The sequence below is a fragment of the Pygocentrus nattereri genome, chromosome 25 (genome assembly GCF_015220715.1).
Source record: "Pygocentrus nattereri isolate fPygNat1 chromosome 25, fPygNat1.pri, whole genome shotgun sequence".
Lineage (NCBI taxonomy): Eukaryota > Metazoa > Chordata > Actinopteri > Characiformes > Serrasalmidae > Pygocentrus > Pygocentrus nattereri.
The window spans coordinates 8845001-8866744 of record NC_051235.1 but is presented as its reverse complement, the minus strand read 5'-3'; the positions used below and the strand labels follow the sequence as shown (position 1 = coordinate 8866744).

Sequence of the window (21744 nt, the reverse complement as noted above, 5' to 3'; positions counted from 1 at the left end):
CCAGCAGTTTTCAACCTAATCACTATCTGTCACTTATCACTGCTGCTAATATCCACACATTCCCCTGTACTGTAAAAGAAACAAAGACAAGACTCAGAATGTACTTATAACGGATGCCGTTGGGCAGTTGCTGGATCAGTGAAGTCTTATTAACGTTTGAACACTGGAGCAACACAGGAAAAAGTAAGTGGCGTTTACTTTTGCACTTCCTAACGTTTTCTGACACCTGTGAAAACGACACCCCACTACTACTCTGATTATGGATTACTACAGATTCTTCTCTCTGGAAAACTAGTTCCATCTCTAAAAGAGCTAATTATACAGATTTAGAGTTTTATGTACAAACACCTTTAACCATTGAGTGCCCAGTCCTGGGTCTGGAGATCTACCACCCCGCAGAGTTTAGCTCCAACCCTAACACCAAGGAATGAAGGCCTTCAGTGGCGTCTGAATATCAGAGCTGTGTGTGTTGCAGTTGAGCTCTCCAAGGTAGCAGCCATTCTCTGGAAAAATGGACCACCAATACCTTTCGAACAAGCGGGAGTGGTGTTAGTGATCCAGGACTAAACAAAGGATAGTAGGGTAATTAAACAGAAACAAACTTCCTATCAAAGCATTTGCTTTCAGAAGAAACACTGGATAAGCAGGTGTCTAGAAATGTTTGGACATATAGATTAAGCCTAGTATAGGACTTTATTTACAGTCAATGGTGATTTGACACTGAAAAGCTTGTACTATTCTGTACTAAAACTGCCCCTAGTGTGTGTTAAGTTTTCTATTGTTTTTTAAGAGGAATGCATCAAAATGATTGTTCACAGTAATCAAGAACACGATACTGATGCTGCACATAGAGTTTAAGTTGAAAAATGCTGGATTGTTCTTTTAAATACACTTATAATAATCAGATCCGAGAAAAGAAACGTGACCAGTTTCTTTCTAATGGCAATGAAGCTTTTTTCAACAGCTGGTCCTGTTGAAGATGAATGGATGCTAAATATGTCTGTGACCATTTCTTGTGCTTTCTTCTCTTTCTCCAGTGAACTCCCAGGTATTGTCCAGTCATGCATGATGAACATGTGAGTGCAGGTGTATTTTTACTGTGTCAACATTGGCTTCATAAACGATGGATGGATGTACTAATAGTTGCTAAATACAAACACACCCAGTAGTTCCATAACATTAGGGAGGGGTGTTGTCGCAACTGAGACAAATCCTCCAGCCCACTCCATAGACAGAGTCAGAAAGAATCATTTTGTTACCCAGTTTCATCTCCTTAGGCCTCCTCTACCTTTTTCCTCTTCATCCTCCTCCTCTTCCTCGTCTACATTTATCCAGTGAGAGATGCTTTTGATGATGGATCATGTTGAGTTTGCTGTGAGGCATTGTGCAGATCTTATGTGTGATACTACACACACACACACACACACACACACACATACATATATATATATATATATATATAGTGTGTGTGTGCGTGTGTGTGTGTGTGTGTGTGCTTGTGTGGGTGTTTTCCTTCTTCGGGGGAGAGCCTCTACAACAGTGCATGTGGGTGGACAGGGTCCATTCTATGCATCCCTCTGTTCCGACTGTGTCCTACTCGAAGCGCTCGTAGTGTCTGGTCTGTCTAATGCGGGGCACCATGTCCATCAGCAGCCTAAGGGATGAGAGTTAGCATAGCAACAGAATAAATGATTTCTATTATGTGGGTAAGCAGACCTAACTGTTCCAACCGACCACTGAAGTCTTGTCATGCCCATGTTAGGGAATCTTGTTCTAAGCTGGATTTCTGTATGACAAAAATAAATTAATTTTTTTTGTAATTTTTATTTTATTATCATGCCTCATCTATGTGGTCCAAACTCAATAGATTTTTTCCCTGTGTACATTTTTCCTCTGAACGACACTGGATTCTCCCGAATTATGAGACTGGTACAGAGTGAAAATATGAATCTTACTGCATGCAAGTATGGAAGTATTATAGCTTAATTTTGCATATTTTCTTTATAATTTTCTTTATTTTAAATTGCAGAGCTCATAAATGTCTCATCACAGCAGATGTCTACCTCAAGTACTGACTGATCTGTGTATCCAACAGATCCACACGACTCCTCATGTGTCTCCTGACTTACAATGTCATTTGTAGGTGTGTCCTTGCATGCAGTAGAATGTCTATGTCCTGACTAAATTCTCAGCACATATATGAACAGCTGCAGGGGAAATACACAGTATTAAAGCCTGTATGCTATGACTGTATGCTCTTCAAGTAAATCAAACACTGCTGCGCCCTGAATTTCCCTCATCAGCCTGAAAACCTAACAAACACCCAAACAAACCAGCAAGCTTTGTCAAATGTGGAGGTTAAGCTCCTTTGGAAGTAGTAGATATGGAGTAGAATTTGGATCAGCTTGATATTATATGATAACGTTGAGGTTTAGTAGTCGACTTGCTTTTATGTGACATCATGTCTGTTAGCTTGCTATTAGCACAGATGTAGAGAAGTACATACACTATACTGCCAAAAGTATTCGCTCGTCTGTCTTTACACGCATATGAACTTGAGTGACATCCCATTCTTAATCCATAGGGTTTAATATGATCTCGGCCCACCCTTTGCAGCTATAACAGTTTCAACTCTTCTGGGAAGGCTTTCCACAAGGGTTAGGAGTGTTTATGGGAATTTTTTATCATTCTTCCAGAAGAGCATTTGTGAGGTCAGACGCTGATGATGGATGGACTGGCTCAAAATCTCTGCTTTAATTCATCCCAAAGGTGTTCTATGGGGTTGAGGTCAGGACTGTGCAGGCCAGTCAAGTTCTTCCACACCAAACTCGCTCATCCACGTCTTTATGGACCTGCTTTGTGGCCTGCTGTGCGGTTATGTTGGAACAGGAAGGGGCCGTCCCCAAACTGTTCCCACAAAGTTGGGAGCATGAAATTGTCCAAAATCTCTTGGTGCTGAAGCATTAAGAGTTCCTTTCACTGGAACTAAGCGGCTCAACTACTGAAAAACAACCCCACATCATAATCCCCCCTCCACCAAACTTTAGACTTGGCACAATTCAGTCAGACAAGTACCGTTCTCCTGGTGACCCCTAAACCCAGACTCTGACACTGATTCCTCACTCCAGAGTACACGTCTCCACTGCTCTTAAGTCCAGTGGCGGCGCTTTACACCACTGCATTCCACGCTTTGCATTGTGCTTGGTGATGTAAGGCTTGGATGCCGCTGTTTGGCCATGGAAACCCATTCCATGAAGCTCTCTACGCTGTTCTTGAGCTGATCTGAAGGCCACATGAAGTTTGGAGGTCTGTAACGATTGACTCTGCAGAAACTTGGTGACCTCTGCGTACTATGTGCCTCAGCGTCCGCTGACCAAGCTCTGTCATTTTATGTGGCCGACCACTTCGTGGCTGAGTTGCTGTCGTTCCCAATCACTACCACTTTGTTATAATACACTGATAGTTGACTGTGGAATATTTAGTAGTGAGAAAATTTCACGACTGGACTTGTTTCACAGTTGACATCCTATCATGGTACCATGCTGGAATTCCCTGAGCTCCTGAGAGCGACCCATTCTTTCACTAATGTCTGTAGAAGCAGTCTGCAGGCCTAGGTGGTTGGTTTTATACACCTGTGGCCATGAAAGTGATTGGAACACCTGAATTCAATTATTTGGATGGGTGACTGAATACTTTTGGCAATATAGTGTATTTCAAATCCTTAATGACCTGTAAATCGAAGAATAGAAGTGAGATTCAGTGTACATCATGTAGAGAGGACCAAGCGTATCAGGCTTAGAGACTTTTTCTTTGCAACAGTGCGTGATGGCAGCAATTTTCAAAACTTCTATTCATTTTTGCCGTAGAGAAATCCAGCTTAAATCCAGAATTCCTAATATGGGCATGACGTCAACTACAGAAAGACACGTGACCTCATAGGTCACCTTCCAGTTGATAAGGCTGTAAATAATCATTACAGTTGCTGGTTTGGTTTAACTACTTTCCCTCTGTCTCATTTCTGTGGCACTGACTTTGAAATTTCCCTCTCTAACTTGACCGTCCCACATATTTTAGTTTAACATAGACTCTGCATAGCTCTTTCTCCAGTTGTGTAATGATTCAGGCATGCAGTTAGCACAATGTTAACTGAGGATGTATAAGCTTTTGCTATTTCTATATTATATATTAGCCTTCTAGCCCAAGCACAAAAACTTAACAAGCAAACCACGGACACCAAGCATGTCTCGGCTGTAAATTACCCCTTTAAATCTGTTCTCTCAGGCATTTTACTTACAATACAACAAATCACAGGACTGAAACAGCATTAGTAAAGGAAGTGAATGATCTGAGAATAAATGCTGATGTAAGTGATGTTTCCGTGCTGATGCTTCTGGACTGCTGCATTTGATACTGCAAACCACACAATACTTCTATTGTGTGGTATAGAACAGTATTTTGTAAGCATAGATGAACAAATCTCAGATAAGCATGATATACTCTGTGATGTACCATAAGGCTCTGTACTTGGTCCATTTTTGTTTTCTTTGTATACGCTGCCACTGGAACAGTTTTTTTAAAGCGCTATAATTGGCTCTCCCAGTGGGAGAAAATTGTTACAGAGGGGTTATCAATGGGAAAAGCTATACAAACTTTGTTTTGTACTGACTCTGATCTGCAGCGTAACACTTTAGGGTGAGTCTTCATTTCACATGAAATAAGAAGACAAACTCACAAGTAATAACTGTTGGTTGGCTGGCTGGTTGCTTGGTTGGTAGGTGTTTGTCATCGTGGATGGCAGAGACATAAATGAAATATGTACTTTTTCAAGACTCATTGCTCCTACAAATCTATACATTTTAAAGTGATGACTTTAAATAAATACTTTGGCAAAGAAACAAATTTACACAGTTGTCCCTAAAGGTAGTCAGTCAGCCAAGACACAAATAGTCTAAAAAGATTATTGTAAATGAGCATGTTGCATTTGTTTATCCTCAGCAGTTTTAGGCATTGAGTAAAGCAATGAAATAAACTATGAAAACCAATGAAAATTAATCATAAAACTAAATCAAACAATAAATGTTTGGGGGCAGTCATGGGCTGGAGGTTAGGGAACTGGCCCTGTGACCGGTCCGATCCCCAGTGCCAACAGTACATGACTGAGGTGTCCTTGAGCAAAATGTCACTTAAATGAGAATTATGTCTGTTATTAAAAGCTAGCTAACTCTGTTTTCACTTCATTAAGTGCACCTCCTTGTTTCTACACTCCATTGTTTATTTTATCAGGTTCACTGACAATATAGGGGCACTTTATAGTTCTACAATTACAGACTGTAGTCCATCTGTTTCTCTGCATACTTTGTCAGCCCCCTTTACCCTGTTCTTTAAAGGACAGGACCACTTCAGAGCAGGTATTGGTCAGGTGGTGTATCATTCTCAGCATTGCAGTGACGCTGACATGGTGGCGCTGTGTTAGTGTGTGAACTATAAAGTGCATCTATATGGTAAATGAAGCTTATAAAATGGACAATAAGTGTAGAAACAAGGAGGAGTGAAGTAGCCAGTCACATGTCTTTCTACTAACTTCAATCACTCAGGGTAAACAAATGCTGTAAAAATAGATGTTCTGTGTCACTCATACCTCGTGTGTGAAATCGAAATCATAACACACTTCCCTCAAACCATACTGAGTTCTCTCGAAGAGATTTGCTTATGTGACTTCTGACACTGTGTGACATACTGTTAGTTACTGCGAGGGTAAAAAAAAAAAAAAAAGTAAAACAAAACTAACTAACTATTATCTTACAGGTCTGTTTTAGGTTACACGGTTAGTGGGTGATGACAGACATGCAGTTATCAAGACGCTAATTGTTTACTATTATTTTAGCTAAGCTAAACTAATTAGCTAGTTTAGCTGTATCCAATTTAGCTATGTCTCTCTAAAACCTCACTTGATGCCGTAGGCGAGGATGATGAGTCCGATCAAGACGCCGATGGCACCGTCCAAGTACCAGACTTTAGGGTTATGCTTGAACACCTCAGCACTGACGAGGATAGAGAAACCCATTACTCCACCCACCAGCGAGTTAAAACCTGCAGGTAAACAAACAAACACGTCAATTAAAAGACAACTTTAATGAGGGAAAAATTACAGTGAACGGCTGTTGTGTTCATCCCTTGTTCAGACTTTGAAGAGAATTCCACCCATTTTTCATTTGGAGTCGTTCGGAGTGGCTTTATCGCGAAATGGTGCACTGTAGAAACTTTACAGTGGTAGTGTTAGGAGTGAGATGTCACAAGGTTTACAACCATTTTATGTACTATCCATAAAACCTGTGTGTCTTCTGAGTTTCTATAATGTTTAGATTTATAAAACAGCGGTAAATCTATTTTGCCTTACGATGCCCTGCATGGACCTCTCCTCCTGAATGGGTTTTGAAATATATATTTCTCTCAGCTCAGCAGGCAGTGTCGTGATTGGTTGGATTTTTTAGAACTGTTAAGTGATTGGTTGGTGCGATGGCACATCCCTCACCACACCTCTAATGCTAACCCCTCCATCAGCAAGTGGATGCTGGTTTGCTTGTAGGTGTGTAGGCCTGCCAGTCTTTCTGCCTTTTACTGCCCCGTCTGGCTGTCCATCTGTCTTTCTGCTCCCTGATGTTCTGCACGTACCTCTCCACCACAAAGGGCTTTTGAAAAGTACAATTCTGGCCCAAACCATCTCAAAACTATAAGGAAACAATGTCTCAGGGGAATTAAACTCTTCAGAAGTCTGGTCCCTATCAGCACCACTGTAAACAATTCTGACTCCAGTCATTTTCTCTAGAATGGAGCATTTCACATCAAAGCACCCAAATGACTTTGACCACGTCTTACAGATTATGCAAAAATATGGTGAAATTATTCTTCAAACCTAAGAAATTTTATAGTGTCTTTGTATGTTTGTTCTCCCCTTTGTGCTCATACCTATGATTGTCCAGAGGAATTTGTTATAGAGGCAGAAAAGGGTGTATAATGATGTGCTCTGGTTTAGGAAGAAACTTCTCAGTGCAGGTGTTGAATTTCACACTCTGCTGTGAACCAGGTTCAAATTTAGTCACAGGCGAGTCAGTGTTTGTGGGTCTGTGTGTGCACAATGTATATTTGCTTATTCTATCTACACTTCAGTCTCAGCAGTGTCAGCTGGCCCAGCAGTGTCCGCTCTGCTTTAGCCAGAGAGAATAACCTCTGCGCTTTCTCACAGTAACACGGTGGACAGTAACTCCAACCAGAACTCAGTACAGCCTGTAAAAGCTGCCTAAACTTCTAGAACATTCTCTGCCTTTTAAGAGCCGATAATTTGCTTGGTCACCTCTTTGTCTTCAGACTTTTATGCGACAGCCAAAGTTCGATCACAACAGCACGGAGTAAACAGTCCAGGCAGTGGTGTGATTGCTTGGATTTTTTATAACTGTTATGTGATTGGTTGGGGGTGTGGCATGATGCCACAAGATTTTCAGAATGGATCCCACACCGGACGTCTTATGCTTACTCATCCACCAGCAAGTGGATGTGGATTTGCTGATAATTCTGTAGGCCTGCCAGTCTGTCCATCTTTTACAGTCCAGTCTCTCTGTCCATCTGGACCATCTGTCTTTTTGCCTCCCTGGTTTTCTGCATTAGTACTAAGCAGCATTTTGTTGCTGTCATATTACAGACTTTTTTGCCTTTTCTTTCTTTCACACCTTTTGAAAACAACACCCTTTACACTGTGAGCATTTACTGATAAAGGGTCCAAAAGGTTACTTTAAAGTAATGATCTGAAAAATTCAGCCGTAGACAATTTTCCACTAACCTCAGATACAGTTAATCAGCAAAGACATAATTGATGTTTGAATTTTTTCTTCATTAGTTCAGTGCCGGGCCTACAAGGCGAACGATGCTAACAAACACTGGTATTCAATAGTCACCCAAATCTTTTCTGTAAACACAGAACCCCAGAACTTCTCTCAATCCATTCAAACTGCATCCAGATCTTTATTAAGGTCTCAGACATGTTAATGTAGTTTAGGAAACAGTGTGACTTACTTTAAGAAAAGGAATGTGTACATACACAGACTCCATTTACCATATAGGTCCACTTTTTAGTTCTACAATTACAGACTATAGTCCAGCTGTTTCCCTGCATACTCTGTTAACCCCCAGGACTCCACAGAGCAGGTATTATTAGGGTGGTGGATCATTCTCATCACTGTAGTGACACTGATGTTAGCTGCATGTTGGTGTGAGTTGCGCTGGTGCAAGTGGATCAGACACAGCAGTACTGCGGGTCATCCTTTGTCCTTTATCAACCTTAACGAAGCACTGAATGTGTTTTAAATGGGTTGAGAGAAGATTTGGGGAGGTGTTAACATTAAGGATTTGGGTGACTACTGACTTCTAGTGTTTTTTGCAATATTAGCCTCATAGCTTCAGCGCCAAACAGAAGCAAAACTAGGACAACAAACGTCTTGGCTGAATGACTGATGTTTTTGCCAAACTATTCCTTTAAGACATTAAGAATAGTTTTTTCCTGCTCCTTTCACTATTTCAGAGATATAAGATTTTATGACAGTGACCATTTGGACAGTCCCCTCTCCACCCTAAAACCTCTCGGCTCCCTATTGGTCAGCAGCAACGAGGGAGTGGCTAAAAGGCAGACAGATGCAGGTTCAGTTGCTATGACGCTGCAAAGAGGAAAAACCCTGGCTGGCCATTGCTACGGCAACGTACCGTCTGTGATGAGGGCTCTGCTGGTCAGGACTCTCCCCAGCATGCACTTCAGCACGGCCAGAATCACACACACCACACCACTGATCACCGACACACTGTAGAGGAAATCATCCTGAGAGAGATGGAAGACGATAGAAAGAGTGAGAAAGTGAGAAAGAGAGAGAGATGAAAGATGAGAGAGGGACAGAGAAAGGATGAGAGCTGCATTCTTTGTCTTAGCAGAATCATTAATATTGCATGCCAGCCTTGTAGGCATGAAAAACTGCAACGCTGCAAGGTTACTGCATCAAACACAGCACTTCTCTCTCTCTGCCTCTCTTTTTATTCTTTCTTTGCTCATCTGTTTTTATCTGCATGTGTCTCTTTCTCTTTATCTAATCTTTCTTTCTTTCTTCACTTTATTCTTACTCTTCTCTCACTTTATCAGTCTTTCTCTGTTTTCTATCTTTCTGTCCTTTCTATCGTTCTCTCCCTCTACCTCAGTCCTGTTTCTTTCTCTCTACTTTTCTATTCTTTTTGTCTCTCTGCATCACTCTATCCTTTCTATCATTTTCTCCACAAACCTGCTCTATCATTTTTCTCTCTCTATCTTGTCTTTCACACTACCTCTATCTTTTTTCCTCTGTCTATCCTGTTTTCTATCTACCTCTATCAACCCTATCCTCCTCTTTCTTTCTCTCTGTCTCTCTCTCCTTTTTTCTTTCTCTGTCCATCCTGTCTTTCTCTTCTGTATTTCTTTCTAGCTCTCTCTATCATCTTTCTCTCTCTCTCTCTCTCTCCCCCCCATATCTTTCACTCTCTCTCTCACCTTATCCCGTCTTTCTACCTCTCTGTCCTTTTTTCTTTCTATCCTCTATTTCGCTCTCTCTGTCTCTTCTTTCTATTCTTTTCTCTCTTCATTTCTATCTCCCTTTCTACTTGTATCTTCTTTGTACCTCTTCCAGTCTTTCTCTCTGTCTCTCCCTTTCTATTCATCTCTTTTTACCCGTTTCTCTCTCCTTTCTCTCCTTCCTTTCTATCTTTCTCTTCTCTCCTTCTCTATCGTTTCTCTCTGTATCCTTTATTAATCTTTCTCATTCTTCATCTCTCTTTTCTTCATATCCTCTTTTTCTCTCTCTACCTCTCTTCTTTTTTCCTTTCTGTCTCTCTGCCTCTCACTCTCTTTCTGCTTATCTCTTTATCTATCTGTACGCCTCTCTATCATCTCTTTCTTTCTATCCAATCTGTCTATTTCCTATCTTTTTCTGTTTATCTCTTTCTCTTTTTGACTGACTCTCTCTCTTTCTCTCTAATACAGACACAAAAGAAAAACGTATCAATTTATTCTTTACGAGCTCAACAGTGTGATGAATCTTCAGTGCTGAATATCTCATCAATTTTTATGCTGCGAGGTGAAGAAATCTGAAAATAGAAACCCAGCGGCCTTCGTCTGTGACTCCAAAGGAGTGAAAAACGACATAAACCCTCCCTCTCACACACATGTTCTTATTCCTCTCTCTCTCTCTCTCTCTCTCTCTCTCTCTCTCTCTCTCTCTCTCTCTCACACATATACACACATTTGTACTCCTGTATGTGTGGGATATTTCCATTTGCTTCTGTTTTACTGTGTTAATGCTGCTGATTCACAGCTACCCCAACCCCAACATCAGTAACCAAGATCAAACATTTTGGCTATTTAACTTTTTTCATACAAATTTTTCATACAAAGCTTCATGCTACATACAGAACCATTTTCTCAAGTGTACTGACCAGGTGTCCTCACAGCATCACATTTTCCATCATCCTGGAGACATTTGGTCCCCACAAAGATCTAAATACACATACTGTGGGGTTCAACAGTCAGACACTGTAAGAGAAAATGCTTGTTTTGCAATCTTTTCTAATTTCATGAAAATGTTTTATTATATTGGGGCGTTTCTGCTGTAGGTGCGCAGGAGGCGTGGCCATGCTAAGCAGCCATGTGAAAAGGCTTTCGGGAAGTGCCGCACTTGAGGTAGGAGAGACATTTATTGCAGAAAAGTTGTAAATTTATCATATGTTTACATGTTGGTGGTACTATTCTGTGCCGGGTTGTGTGGTAGTTAGTTGGGTTAAGTGTCTACCATGAAGGAGTGGACAGGAATGAGTTGTATGGTCAGAAGTGACGTGCCTATCCCAACCGTTCTTTGGCAGTTCTTCCTTGCTGGAGGTTTTCAAAGTGGTCTCAGACTTCAGGACCACACAAACACTCTTTGTAAAATAATGCAAATCTCATGTATCTCTTTCATCACTATTCCTTGATAACGACCACTCAGTAATATCTTGGTTCTCAGAAGTCGTCCCTGAATCCACAAATGACTCCAACTCAGACTTTACCCCTCAGTGTGGGTTACACCTATTTAACATTTTCAAATGCAGATCTGAATCCCAGAACATTCCTCACAACTGACAGTTCAGCCTCGGTATATCAGCAGCATCTCTTGAAGGTAGGGGAAAGGAAGAGAGATTAGGACAAGCCATCTTAACAACACTACTCTGGAGAGAGGGAGCGCCTTTACAAGTGTGCATTTAGCACACGCTCTTCTCAGGGACAATACAAGACGTGAAGACAGCAGATGGCACAATGATGCAAGCAGTGAGAAATGACTGGATGTAGGCAGCCATCGCCTAAAGACAAGAGCTTGAGGTGAGACTGCAAATACAAGTACACCTGCAGTACAAAATGAAGAGCAGTATTTAATTAGAAAGTGCATCAGTGTCATAAAAATATATTACAGGCAAAATATTTAACTGTGAATATACTGCTGCTTATTGTGATTAATACATACTCCAACTGTTCGTGTTGTTAGACACACCTACTTTATATGTCCACTTACTGCCCAATTTATAAGCTCCTACCCAATAAGTGTATTTGACAACAGACTAAGAATATGTTTAAAGATTAATTTTTATAAAGGCTTAATATGTAAACAGTACACTGAATAGCTATTTCATGACTTAATGTGCACTCACTGATCACCTTATTAGAAACCCTTATTTTGAAGCTCCATCTTTTTGCTTTACAGACTGTAGCCCATCAATTTGTTTTAACCATCATATTCCTTTATGAGTGTCTGGTTTCTGACCACAGAGGTGTTTTGGCTTGCTGTTTTAGAGTGGCAGACCAAGGGAGGTGTTTCTAATAAAGTGGCCAGTGAGTGGAAGCCCAAGGCAGGTGTTTTTAATAAAGTGGCTAGTGAGTGAAAGCCCAAGGGAGGTGTTTCTAATAAAGTGGCCAGTGAGTGAAAGTACAAGGGAGGTGTTTGCAATAAAGTGGACAGCAAGTGGAAGTACAAGGGAGGTGTTTGCAATAAAGTGGACAGCAAGTGGAAGTACAAGGTAGGTGTTTGTAATAAAGTGGACAGTGAGTCGAAGCCCAAGGGAGGTGTTTCTAGTAATGTGGCCAGTGAGTGGAAGTACAAGGGAGGTGTTTCTAATAAAGTGGTAAATGAGTGGAAATACAAGGCAGGTGTTCCTAATAAAGTCGCCAGTGAGTCGAAGTACAAGGGTGTTTCTAATAAAACGGTCAAAGAGTGGAAGTACAAGGAAGGTGTTTCTAGTAATGTGGCCAGTGAGTGAAAGTACAAGGCAGGTGTTTCTAATAAAGTGATCAATGAGTGGAAATACAAGGCAGGTGTTTCTAATAAAGTGGCAAGTGAGTGGAAGCTCAAAGCAGGTGTTTCTAATAAAGTGGACAGTGAGTGAAAGTACAAGGCAGGTGTTTCTAATAAAGTGGCCAGTGGGTAGAAGTCCAATGTAAGTTTTTCTAATAAAGTGGACTATGAATGTCTGTTTGGTGACAAAGTCTGCATGAACATTAGAGCTATGTATCTCTAATGATAAATACTTGTCAGAGCGTTAGAAAAGGCTGTGTTTTACATATTAGAGCAGCTCTACTTGAAACAAGCAGTTCCTGGTAAAGGATGTTTTTATCGGCGTGTGTGTGTGTGTGTGTGTGTGTGTGTATCAGAGGTTTCAGACGTATTTAAATCTGCTATGAGGTTCAGACAGGGACAAGTGTAGATGCCCCCAAATCAGTATTCTGGCGCATCCACTGCAGCATACTGGTCAATCCTGCTGCCCAAAATCATTAATAATCAGTGCTCTCAAAGGACTACACAAACAGGTGAACACACACGGCCAGATGCATCAATCTCCACACACCACCACAAGCAAACAGGAGAGCAATCCAGCACACACACACTTCTATCAGAGTGGCCTTATTAACATTTTATTACTGAACCAGGGTTGGTCTGAGTGGGTGGGGAGGGAAAGAGAGAGTGCTACAGACAGATTGAGAGTGAGTGTGTGTGTGTGTGTGTGTGAGAGAGAGAGAGAGAGAGAGAGAGAGAGAGATCAGCAGCAGATGAAGGCAGTAGAGAAATATCAGATCTATTTTTAGCGAGTGCTTGTATGCGCCAAACTCGGCTTTACAGACCAGAGCAGAGCTGGAATCCTCTAGAGAATGACCAGAGTACTGATTAAAACACCAACAGACACACCTCCAACCACCCAGCCCCACCCCCTCCAACCCCGCTCTCTTTTTCTCTCTCTCTCTCTGAGTTTATACATACATATATATATATAAACATGTATAATCAATGTTATATATACTTATGTATAACATTGTTTATCTCATTACAACAGTGCAGGTCAAGGCATGTTATGGGATGTATCGGGCAGTAAGGAAACAGTCATTGGAAGTGGGAAAAAGGGGACAGGTGTGAAGACCTGAGCAACTTTGACAAGCTAATCATAATGGCCAGACGACTGGGGCAGAGCATCTCAGAAACAGCCAGGCTCGTGTGGTGCTCCTGGTCAGAAGTGGTGATTACCAATTAATAGCAATCTGGTCAAGGAAGGCTCTCCCATCTGATCTGAACTGGCAGGAGGGCTTCTGTGTTACAAGAATTCTGTGTCACAGAATTTCCTAAAAGATGGATTCGTGAAGAATGTCTGCATCACACCCTGGTGTGTTTTGGGCTGCATAGCCCATGCTAAACACTTTCCACAGTTAAAGGTGCCTATGATGAGCCCGAAAGCTTTGGAACTGGACCTGGTCCGATGCATCCCGCATTCTTTAACATTTTAGGGACAGCTGGGGACATGTGTGCTGTGGATGGATGGATGCACTGTGAGAAGAAGCAAAGTTATGCTCTGTGTAACTTTCTGCTGAGAAAAAAATATACACAACACTTTTTACTGAAACCCCAGGAAAAACAATTTCCACATTGGCCTTGAGCATGACACATTTCTACAAAAACATTCTTGATTGATCTATCTGTCTGTCTGTCTGTCTATCTATATATCTATCTATCTATCTGTCTTATCTTATCTCTACTGTTATAACACAGCGTCTTCACCCCCACCTTCCTGACTCCTCAGACACAGTACCAGTATGAGGATAAGGGGGGTTTTGGGGGGGTTCAGTACTTTGCTGCCTCACAGATATCTGCACTCCCTCTCCCCTCTACATGTTGCCAAGCAGCCCCGATTGCCTGGCAACAGCAGAGCGAGACTATTCCCATCCTGCACGCACTCGTCCCCGGCTTCACACCTCTCCCGTTCCATTGCTGTGTCTCACTTCACACCACAGCTGTGCTGCATTCTCCCCTTCATTACTGAAGACACACTACCTACTCAATTGGTGCATTGCTAAATGAATAATGGTTCAACACAGGCCTGCATTATTTTGAACAAAATAAGTTACTTTTGTTAAGTTATATTGCTGAATTGAGTACTTTTACATATCAAAACACCTTTACAAATATGTATCGTTATCTCTCATTTATCTCACATTTTCACTCATACATAACCAAACACACCCAACCCAAAACAAATCCCCCAATTCATCTGTTACTGAGCTCTGCTAAAGCCTGAGTAGACTGATAAATCAATGTGATGATCAGTTATTAATCTCAGTGTCACTGAGCTCTGCTAAAGCCTGAGTAGACTGATAAATCAATGTGATGATCAGTTATTAATCTCAGTGTTACTGAGCTCTGCTAAAGCCTGAGTAGACTGATAAATCAATGTGATGATCAGTTATTAATCTCAGTGTTACTGAGCTCTGCTAAAGCCTGAGTAGACTGATAAATCAATGTGATCAGTTATTAATCTCAGTGTTACTGAGCTCTGCTAAAGCCTGAGTAGACTGATAAATCAATGTGATCAGTCATTAATCTCAGTGTTACTGAGCTCTGCTAAAGCCTGAGTAGACTGATAAATCAATGTGATGATCAGTTATTAATCTCAGTGTTACTGAGCTCTGCTAAAGCCTGAGTAGACTGATAAATCAATGTGAAGATCAGTCATTAATCTCAGTGTTACTGAGCTCTGCTAAAGCCTGAGTAGACTGATAAATCAATGTGTTGATCAGATATTAATCTGTGTTACTGAGCTCTGCTAAAGCCTGAGTAGACTGATAAATCAATGTGATGATCAGTCATTAATCTCAGTGTTACTGAGCTCTGCTAAAGCCTGAGTAGACTGATAAATCAATGTGATCAGTTATTAATCTCAGTGTTACTGAGCTCTGCTAAAGCCTGAGTAGACTGATAAATCAATGTGATGATCAGTTATTAATCTCAGTGTTACTGAGCTCTGCTAAAGCCTGAGTAGACTGATAAATCAATGTGATCAGTTATTAATCTCAGTGTTACTGAGCTCTGCTAAAGCCTGAGTAGACTGATAAATCAATGTGATGATCAGTTATTAATCTCAGTGTTACTGAGCTCTGCTAAAGCCTGAGTAGACTGATAAATCAATGTGATCAGTTATTAATCTCAGTGTTACTGAGCTCTGCTAAAGCCTGAGTAGACTGATAAATCAATGTGATGATCAGTCATTAATCTCAGTGTTACTGAGCTCTGCTAAAGCCTGAGTAGACTGATAAATCAATGTGATGATCAGTTATTAATCTGTGTTACTGAGCTCTGCTAAAGCCTGAGTAGACTGATAAATCAATGTGATGATCAGTCATTAATCTCAGTGTTACTGAGCTCTGCTAAAGCCTGAGTAGACTGATAAATCAATGTGATCAGTTATTAATCTCAGTGTTACTGAGCTCTGCTAAAGCCTGAGTAGACTGATAAATCAATGTGATGATCAGTTATTAATCTCAGTGTTACTGAGCTCTGCTAAAGCCTGAGTAGACTGATAAATCAATGTGATCAGTTATTAATCTCAGTGTTACTGAGCTCTGCTAAAGCCTGAGTAGACTGATAAATCAATGTGATGATCAGTCATTAATCTCAGTGTTACTGAGCTCTGCTAAAGCCTGAGTAGACTGATAAATCAATATGATCAGTTATTAATCTCAGTGTTACTGAGCTCTGCTAAAGTCTGAGTAGACTGATAAATCAATGTGATCAGTTATTAATCTCAGTGTTACTGAGCTCTGCTAAAGCCTGAGTAGACTGATAAATCAATGTGATGATCAGTCATTAATCTCAGTGTTACTGAGCTCTGCTAAAGCCTGAGTAGACTGATAAATCAATGTGATGATCAGTCATTAATATCAGTGTTACTGAGCTCTGCTAAAGCCTGAGTAGACTGTGATGATCAGTCATTAAGCCATGACTTCAAGGTCAAGAAGTTATTGGTTTCAAATCTAAATCAGGCCAAAGGTTTTGGTTTTATTTTGTGAAGCATGTACAAGCATGTACAAAATCCTGTGGTTTGACAGTTGATAGTATGAACAGTGGTTTTACGGTCAGGAGATTATTAGATCAAACACAGAGCAGGTCGTAACTATAGACACATGAAGTGTAAGAGGAAGAGGGAAGTGTTAAAGAGTTGTTGACTTAGCTTTTAAATCATACAGGATTGTATCTGTTAAAAAAAAAAATACAAACTTTTAGAAACTTCAGTTTTAGGTTTTGGTTTAAGATGCTATTAAACATGACCTAAAACCTTCCGTGGCCGGGAGTCCAAGGAAGCCTCGCTCTCTGGGTGGGTAGGATGGCCAGCCCTTTATCCCCATCACTCAGCGTGATGCTAGTCAGTGCAGGGGTCTGGTAGCTGACCAACAGTTCGAAAAGATGTGGTGGTGCTTCGCAGGTCTCGGAGGAAGCCTGTGCTAACCTTCGTCCTCCTAGCGTTGGTAGTACAGTGTGATTGGGGGAGTCCTAACTAGTGAGAAGAATTGGAGATGGCTAAATTGGGAGGAAAGTCCTTGAGGGAAAAAAAGCATGTTCTTGTACCAACACATCACAGCTTGGGCAGACACTATTCCTGCTTCGAAAGATCTGAATGAAACGACAGGTGCAGGTCATGTTGCTTTTGCACACCATTCCATATATCTATGTCATATGAAGTAATTAAAGAATATTCACTCATAATACCCTCTAGCTTTTGTTCATTTTTCCCCTCAGCTACTTTCATGCTTTTCAGTCTCCTTTAACAAGACAAAGTACAAAAATAAAGTAATAATAATAAAAAAAAAACACTTGGTGCTCTGGTTCAGATCAGACTGGAGCAAAATGTTCTTGGACTTTATCCAAGTTCAGAGTAAAACTGAAGCTCTAGTTTAGCCACTTGAAGTTTGGCCCTGTTCCTCAGTCATAATCGTGTCATAGTCTTCAGTTTTGCTGAAATTTTCAAAACTGTTCCATGCAAAATGCACATCAACTATCTCAGGGAAACTTAGCCAGTATTAGTTTAGATGAGGCATTTAACCCAAAGCCTCAATCAAGCACACGTACTATACCAGCATACTCAGCAAAGTTATATATAAAAACGTTTTATATATATATATATATATATATATATATATATATATATATATATATATATATATATATATATACAGGGTGGGCCATTTATATGGATACAACCAAATAAAATGGGAATGGTTGTTGATATTAACTTCCTGTTTGTGGCACATTAGTTTATGGGAGGGGAAAACTTTTCAAGATGGGTGGTGACCATGGCGGCCATTTTGAAGTCAGCCATTTTGGATCCAACTTTAGTTTTTTCAATGGGAAGAGGGTCGAGTGACACATCAGACTTACTGAGAATTTCACAAGAAAAACAACGGCGTGTTTGGTTTTAATGTAACTTTATTCTTTCATGAGTTAGTTACAAGTTTCTGACCACTTATAAAATGTGTTCAAAGTGCTGCCCGTTGTGTTGGATTGTCAGTGCAGCCCTTTTCTCCCCCTCTTCTCCCCCTCTTCTCCCCCTCTTCTCCCACTCTTCTCCCACTCTTCACACACTGAGAGCAACACCGCAGAAGAAATGCCAGCACAGGCTTCCAGTATCCGTAGTTTCAGGTGCTGCACATCTCGTATCTTCACAGCATAGACAACTGCCTTCAGATGACCCCAAAGATAAAAGTCTAAGGGGGTCAGATTGGGAGACCTTGGGGGCCATTCAACTGGCCCACGACGACTAATCCACTTTCCAGGAATCTGTTCATCTAGCTCGGATCTGACACCCATAATGTGGTGGTGCACCATCTTGCTGGAAAAACTCAGGGAACGTGCCAGCTTCCAAAGTGGATTGGTCGTCGTGGGCCAGTTGAATGGCCCCCAAGGTCTCCTGATCTGACTGTAATTGGCTGTAATTAAGTATTTTCTGTCACTGAAGGAAAGTAAAGAATATGGTACTTAAATGTCTGTTACAAGCTTCAAATGAAGCTTCAAATGAAGCTTGTAACAGCTTGTAAGAGTTTAGGGTAAAGCAGCCATCAAATTTCAATACACAACACCACTGCCTTATTTCTAACACTGCAAATCTCATAGGGACAAAAGAGCTCCTCTCAGTTAAATTACCATAATATAATGCAGGAAACATTGTCACATGAACAGTGCATGATTGTGATATGACTGACACAATGTAGACAAACTAATAAATCGCAAAAGCACAGGACATGCGATATCCATGTACTGTAGCCCATCTGCTGATGCAGTTTGTTAGCCATCCTCTAGGCCTTCATTTAGTGGTCAATTTCTGTCCACAGCTCTTGGCTAATAATGTTAGTAATTTATTTTGGGTAGTTATAATTTTCTGGTTATTCTGGATATTATCTAGAAATATCAAGTTACTTATCTTGTTATCTCAAGATGACAAAAGACTGAGTTAGTCACATCTTGAAAGAACGAGTTAGTCACATTTTTATCTCAAGATAAAATAAGTAGTTAATTATCTTGTAATCTCGAGATCACAAATGTTACCATGAGATAAGTTAATTATCTTGTGATCTCATGATAACAAAGTTGTTTCCTTGAGATAATGAGTTCATTATCTTGTTATCTCAAGATAGCAAAGTTGTTATTTTGAGATAATAAGTTACTTTTCTTGTTATCTCAAGATAACAATCCAGAAAATTATAGCAACAGCTCATGGTCAATGACGAGGGGTTAGAGCAGTGGTTGCCAAATCCGGTCCTGGCGTACCCTCTGTCCTGCACATTTTAGTGGTCTCCCAGCTCTCAACACACCTGATCTATCTAATCTAAGCTCATTAACAAGTCCTCCCTCACTTGAAGTGGGTGTGATGGGAGTTTGGGAAAAACACTAAAATCTGCCAGGCATTGAGCACTCCAGGACCAGGGTTGAGAACCTATAGCCTAAAGGATGGCTGACACAAACTATGCATGAGAACAGATGAACTAAAGTCTGTAATTGTACACCTGTACAGTGGGCCTATGAGTTTCATTCAGAGGTTAGTGAGTGGAAGTAGGTGCTTCTAATAATGCAGATGGTGAGTGTATATATGTGTGTTTGATTTCTTTCTGGGAGAATCTCAGACGCAGAGTACACTCTAAAGGAGGCCAGACAGCACCAAGAAAACTAGTACAAGCAGCCAACAAATCTGACTCACACATTCTCCCACACTCACTCACTATTCCTTGGCCTTTACACTGGTTTGAGAGTAAATTCAATGTTTCTCTAAAGCAGTTGTGCCTTGCAGTCTGATTGAGAAAAAACTGATCGTACAGCCAAGAGTAAACCATATGTGTGTGTTTGAAATAGCATACTGTGTACTGTACACTGAATACTGCACCAGTATATACTGAATACTGCATGTCAGTCCTCATAATAACATACTTTACATTATCCAGTACACAACAAAAGCAGACTGTGATCATCATTGGCTGCGCCAATCAGACCCACCTCAAGACCTGTCTCATTTTCCATAGCCATCACCAATCACATGTGGATGTACAGGGTGATTCAAAAAGATTCATCCAAATTCAAAGCACCATATTTTTAGAACCGTAAGGCACCTAGGAACCTATCACATACTAATTAAAAGAAGGGGTCATGGAGTGTCCCACTGTCACTGGAAGATGGCTCCCTACAGTCTCTGAAGAGATGGAGAACCCTGAACAAAAAGTGTTTTGCATTCTCCACTTCAGTAAGAGTGAATCCATCCTCCTTCAACTGTGCAACATGATGCTCATCGGCAGAGAACTTACAACTTAGAACAGCTCATAGCATTCAATGTTGGTTCCACAACACTGGATGATCTCCAAAATCGCATTGAAAGGGCTGTGAGTACAGTGACACCCAGCAGGCTCAATCACGTATGGGATGAATTTGATGAGTATGGGATCAACATCACATGGATGTATCTTGTATAGCTGGAGGAGGTTCATATTGAGCACTTGTAATATTACATAATAAACTTTATGCTCACTTAAACCTGAAAATTTACTTAAACATGAAATTGGATGAATCTTTTTGAATCACCCTGTATTTTGGTCAAGAGTTGGACCTGTGTGACTTTTTATAGACACCACATACCGTGACAAAATGCAGGATGTTGTTTTCTTCCCATCTCCAAAGCCAAAAATAAACATAACAATAAACAGATTTGTGATAAACGTCTGTTTTCAAAGTGATGGGTCATTTCATTTTAGATGGTAATATGAGCTTGTTTGACTGAATAATCAACAGTGTACCAACATCTGAGTGTGAAAAGCAGGTGGATTACAGATTGTTTGGCTGAGACTAATTTTAGTAACTGTCTTTGCCATCTATGTGGTAGGTTAACCTTATTACATAGACAAGGTGAGCAAAACCACCTTAAAACCTGCAGGAAAAGCTGGTTTGGCTTCATTTTGACAAATGCCTTTTATTTTGAGGCTATTAAAGTATCCAAACGCTGAATCTGGGGCTAATAAAATATCCAGGCAGTTTCATCAGTGGTTATATCCTCCTGAAAAGCCACATTGCATTTTGGGATGCAGTATGGCGATGGTTCTGGCTATGTACTAGAATATTTAGCCAGAGTAGTACATCATCCAGGTATCCAATCCATAGGCATTAATAATGAGTTCGTCCCTTTGCAGCTATGTCCACTCTTCTGGGAAGCTTTCTACAAGATTATGATGTGTGTCTGTGGGACTTTTTGCCCATTTATCTAGAAGAGCATATGTGAGGTCAGACACTGATGTTGGATAAGAGGTCCTGGTTCACAATCTCCATTCTAGTTCATCCCAAAGGTGTTTGATGAGGTTGAGGTCAGCACTCTGTGTGGGCCAGTCAAGTTCTTCTACACCAAAGTCGCCCATCCATGCCTTTATGGAGCTTGCTTTGTGCACTGGGGCTCAGTCATGCTGGATCAGAAAAGGTTTTTCCCCAAACTGTTCACACAAAGTTGGAAGCATAGAATTGCTCAAAATGTTTTGGTCTGCTGAAGCATTAAGATTTCCCCTCACTAGATCTAAGAGGTCTGTGCCAGCCCCTGATAAAACACCTCATAGCATTATCCCTCCTCCACCAAACTTTACAGTTGGCACAATGCAGCCAGGTTCTCCTGGCATTCACCAAACCCAGACTAGTCCATCAGACTGCCAGATAGAGAAATGTGATTCCTCACTCCACAGAATACATTAACACTGCTGAGTCCAGTGACAGTGTGCTTTGTTTTTATCCACCTGTTAGCAATGGATGTGACTCAAACACACAAACTCAATAATTAGAAGGGGTGTCTCAAAATATTTGTGTATATAGTGTTAGTTCA

The 21744-nt window shown here is 40.8% G+C and overlaps 1 protein-coding gene across 1 annotated transcript in view; it reads right to left on the bottom strand.

Moving 5' to 3' along the window:
- Positions 1–1468: 1468 nt before the first annotated feature.
- Positions 1469–21744, bottom strand: part of tmem163b (transmembrane protein 163b) — an 83933-nt gene continuing 63657 nt past the window's right edge. Inside the window, exons 6-8 of the mRNA XM_017694626.2 lie at positions 8752–8863; positions 5949–6090; positions 1469–1654 (exon numbers count right to left, since the gene is read on the bottom strand). Of these exons, the coding sequence (XP_017550115.1) occupies positions 1594–1654; positions 5949–6090; positions 8752–8863 (315 nt within the window). The 3' untranslated portion in view covers positions 1469–1593. The remainder of the gene's footprint in view (positions 1655–5948; positions 6091–8751; positions 8864–21744) is intronic.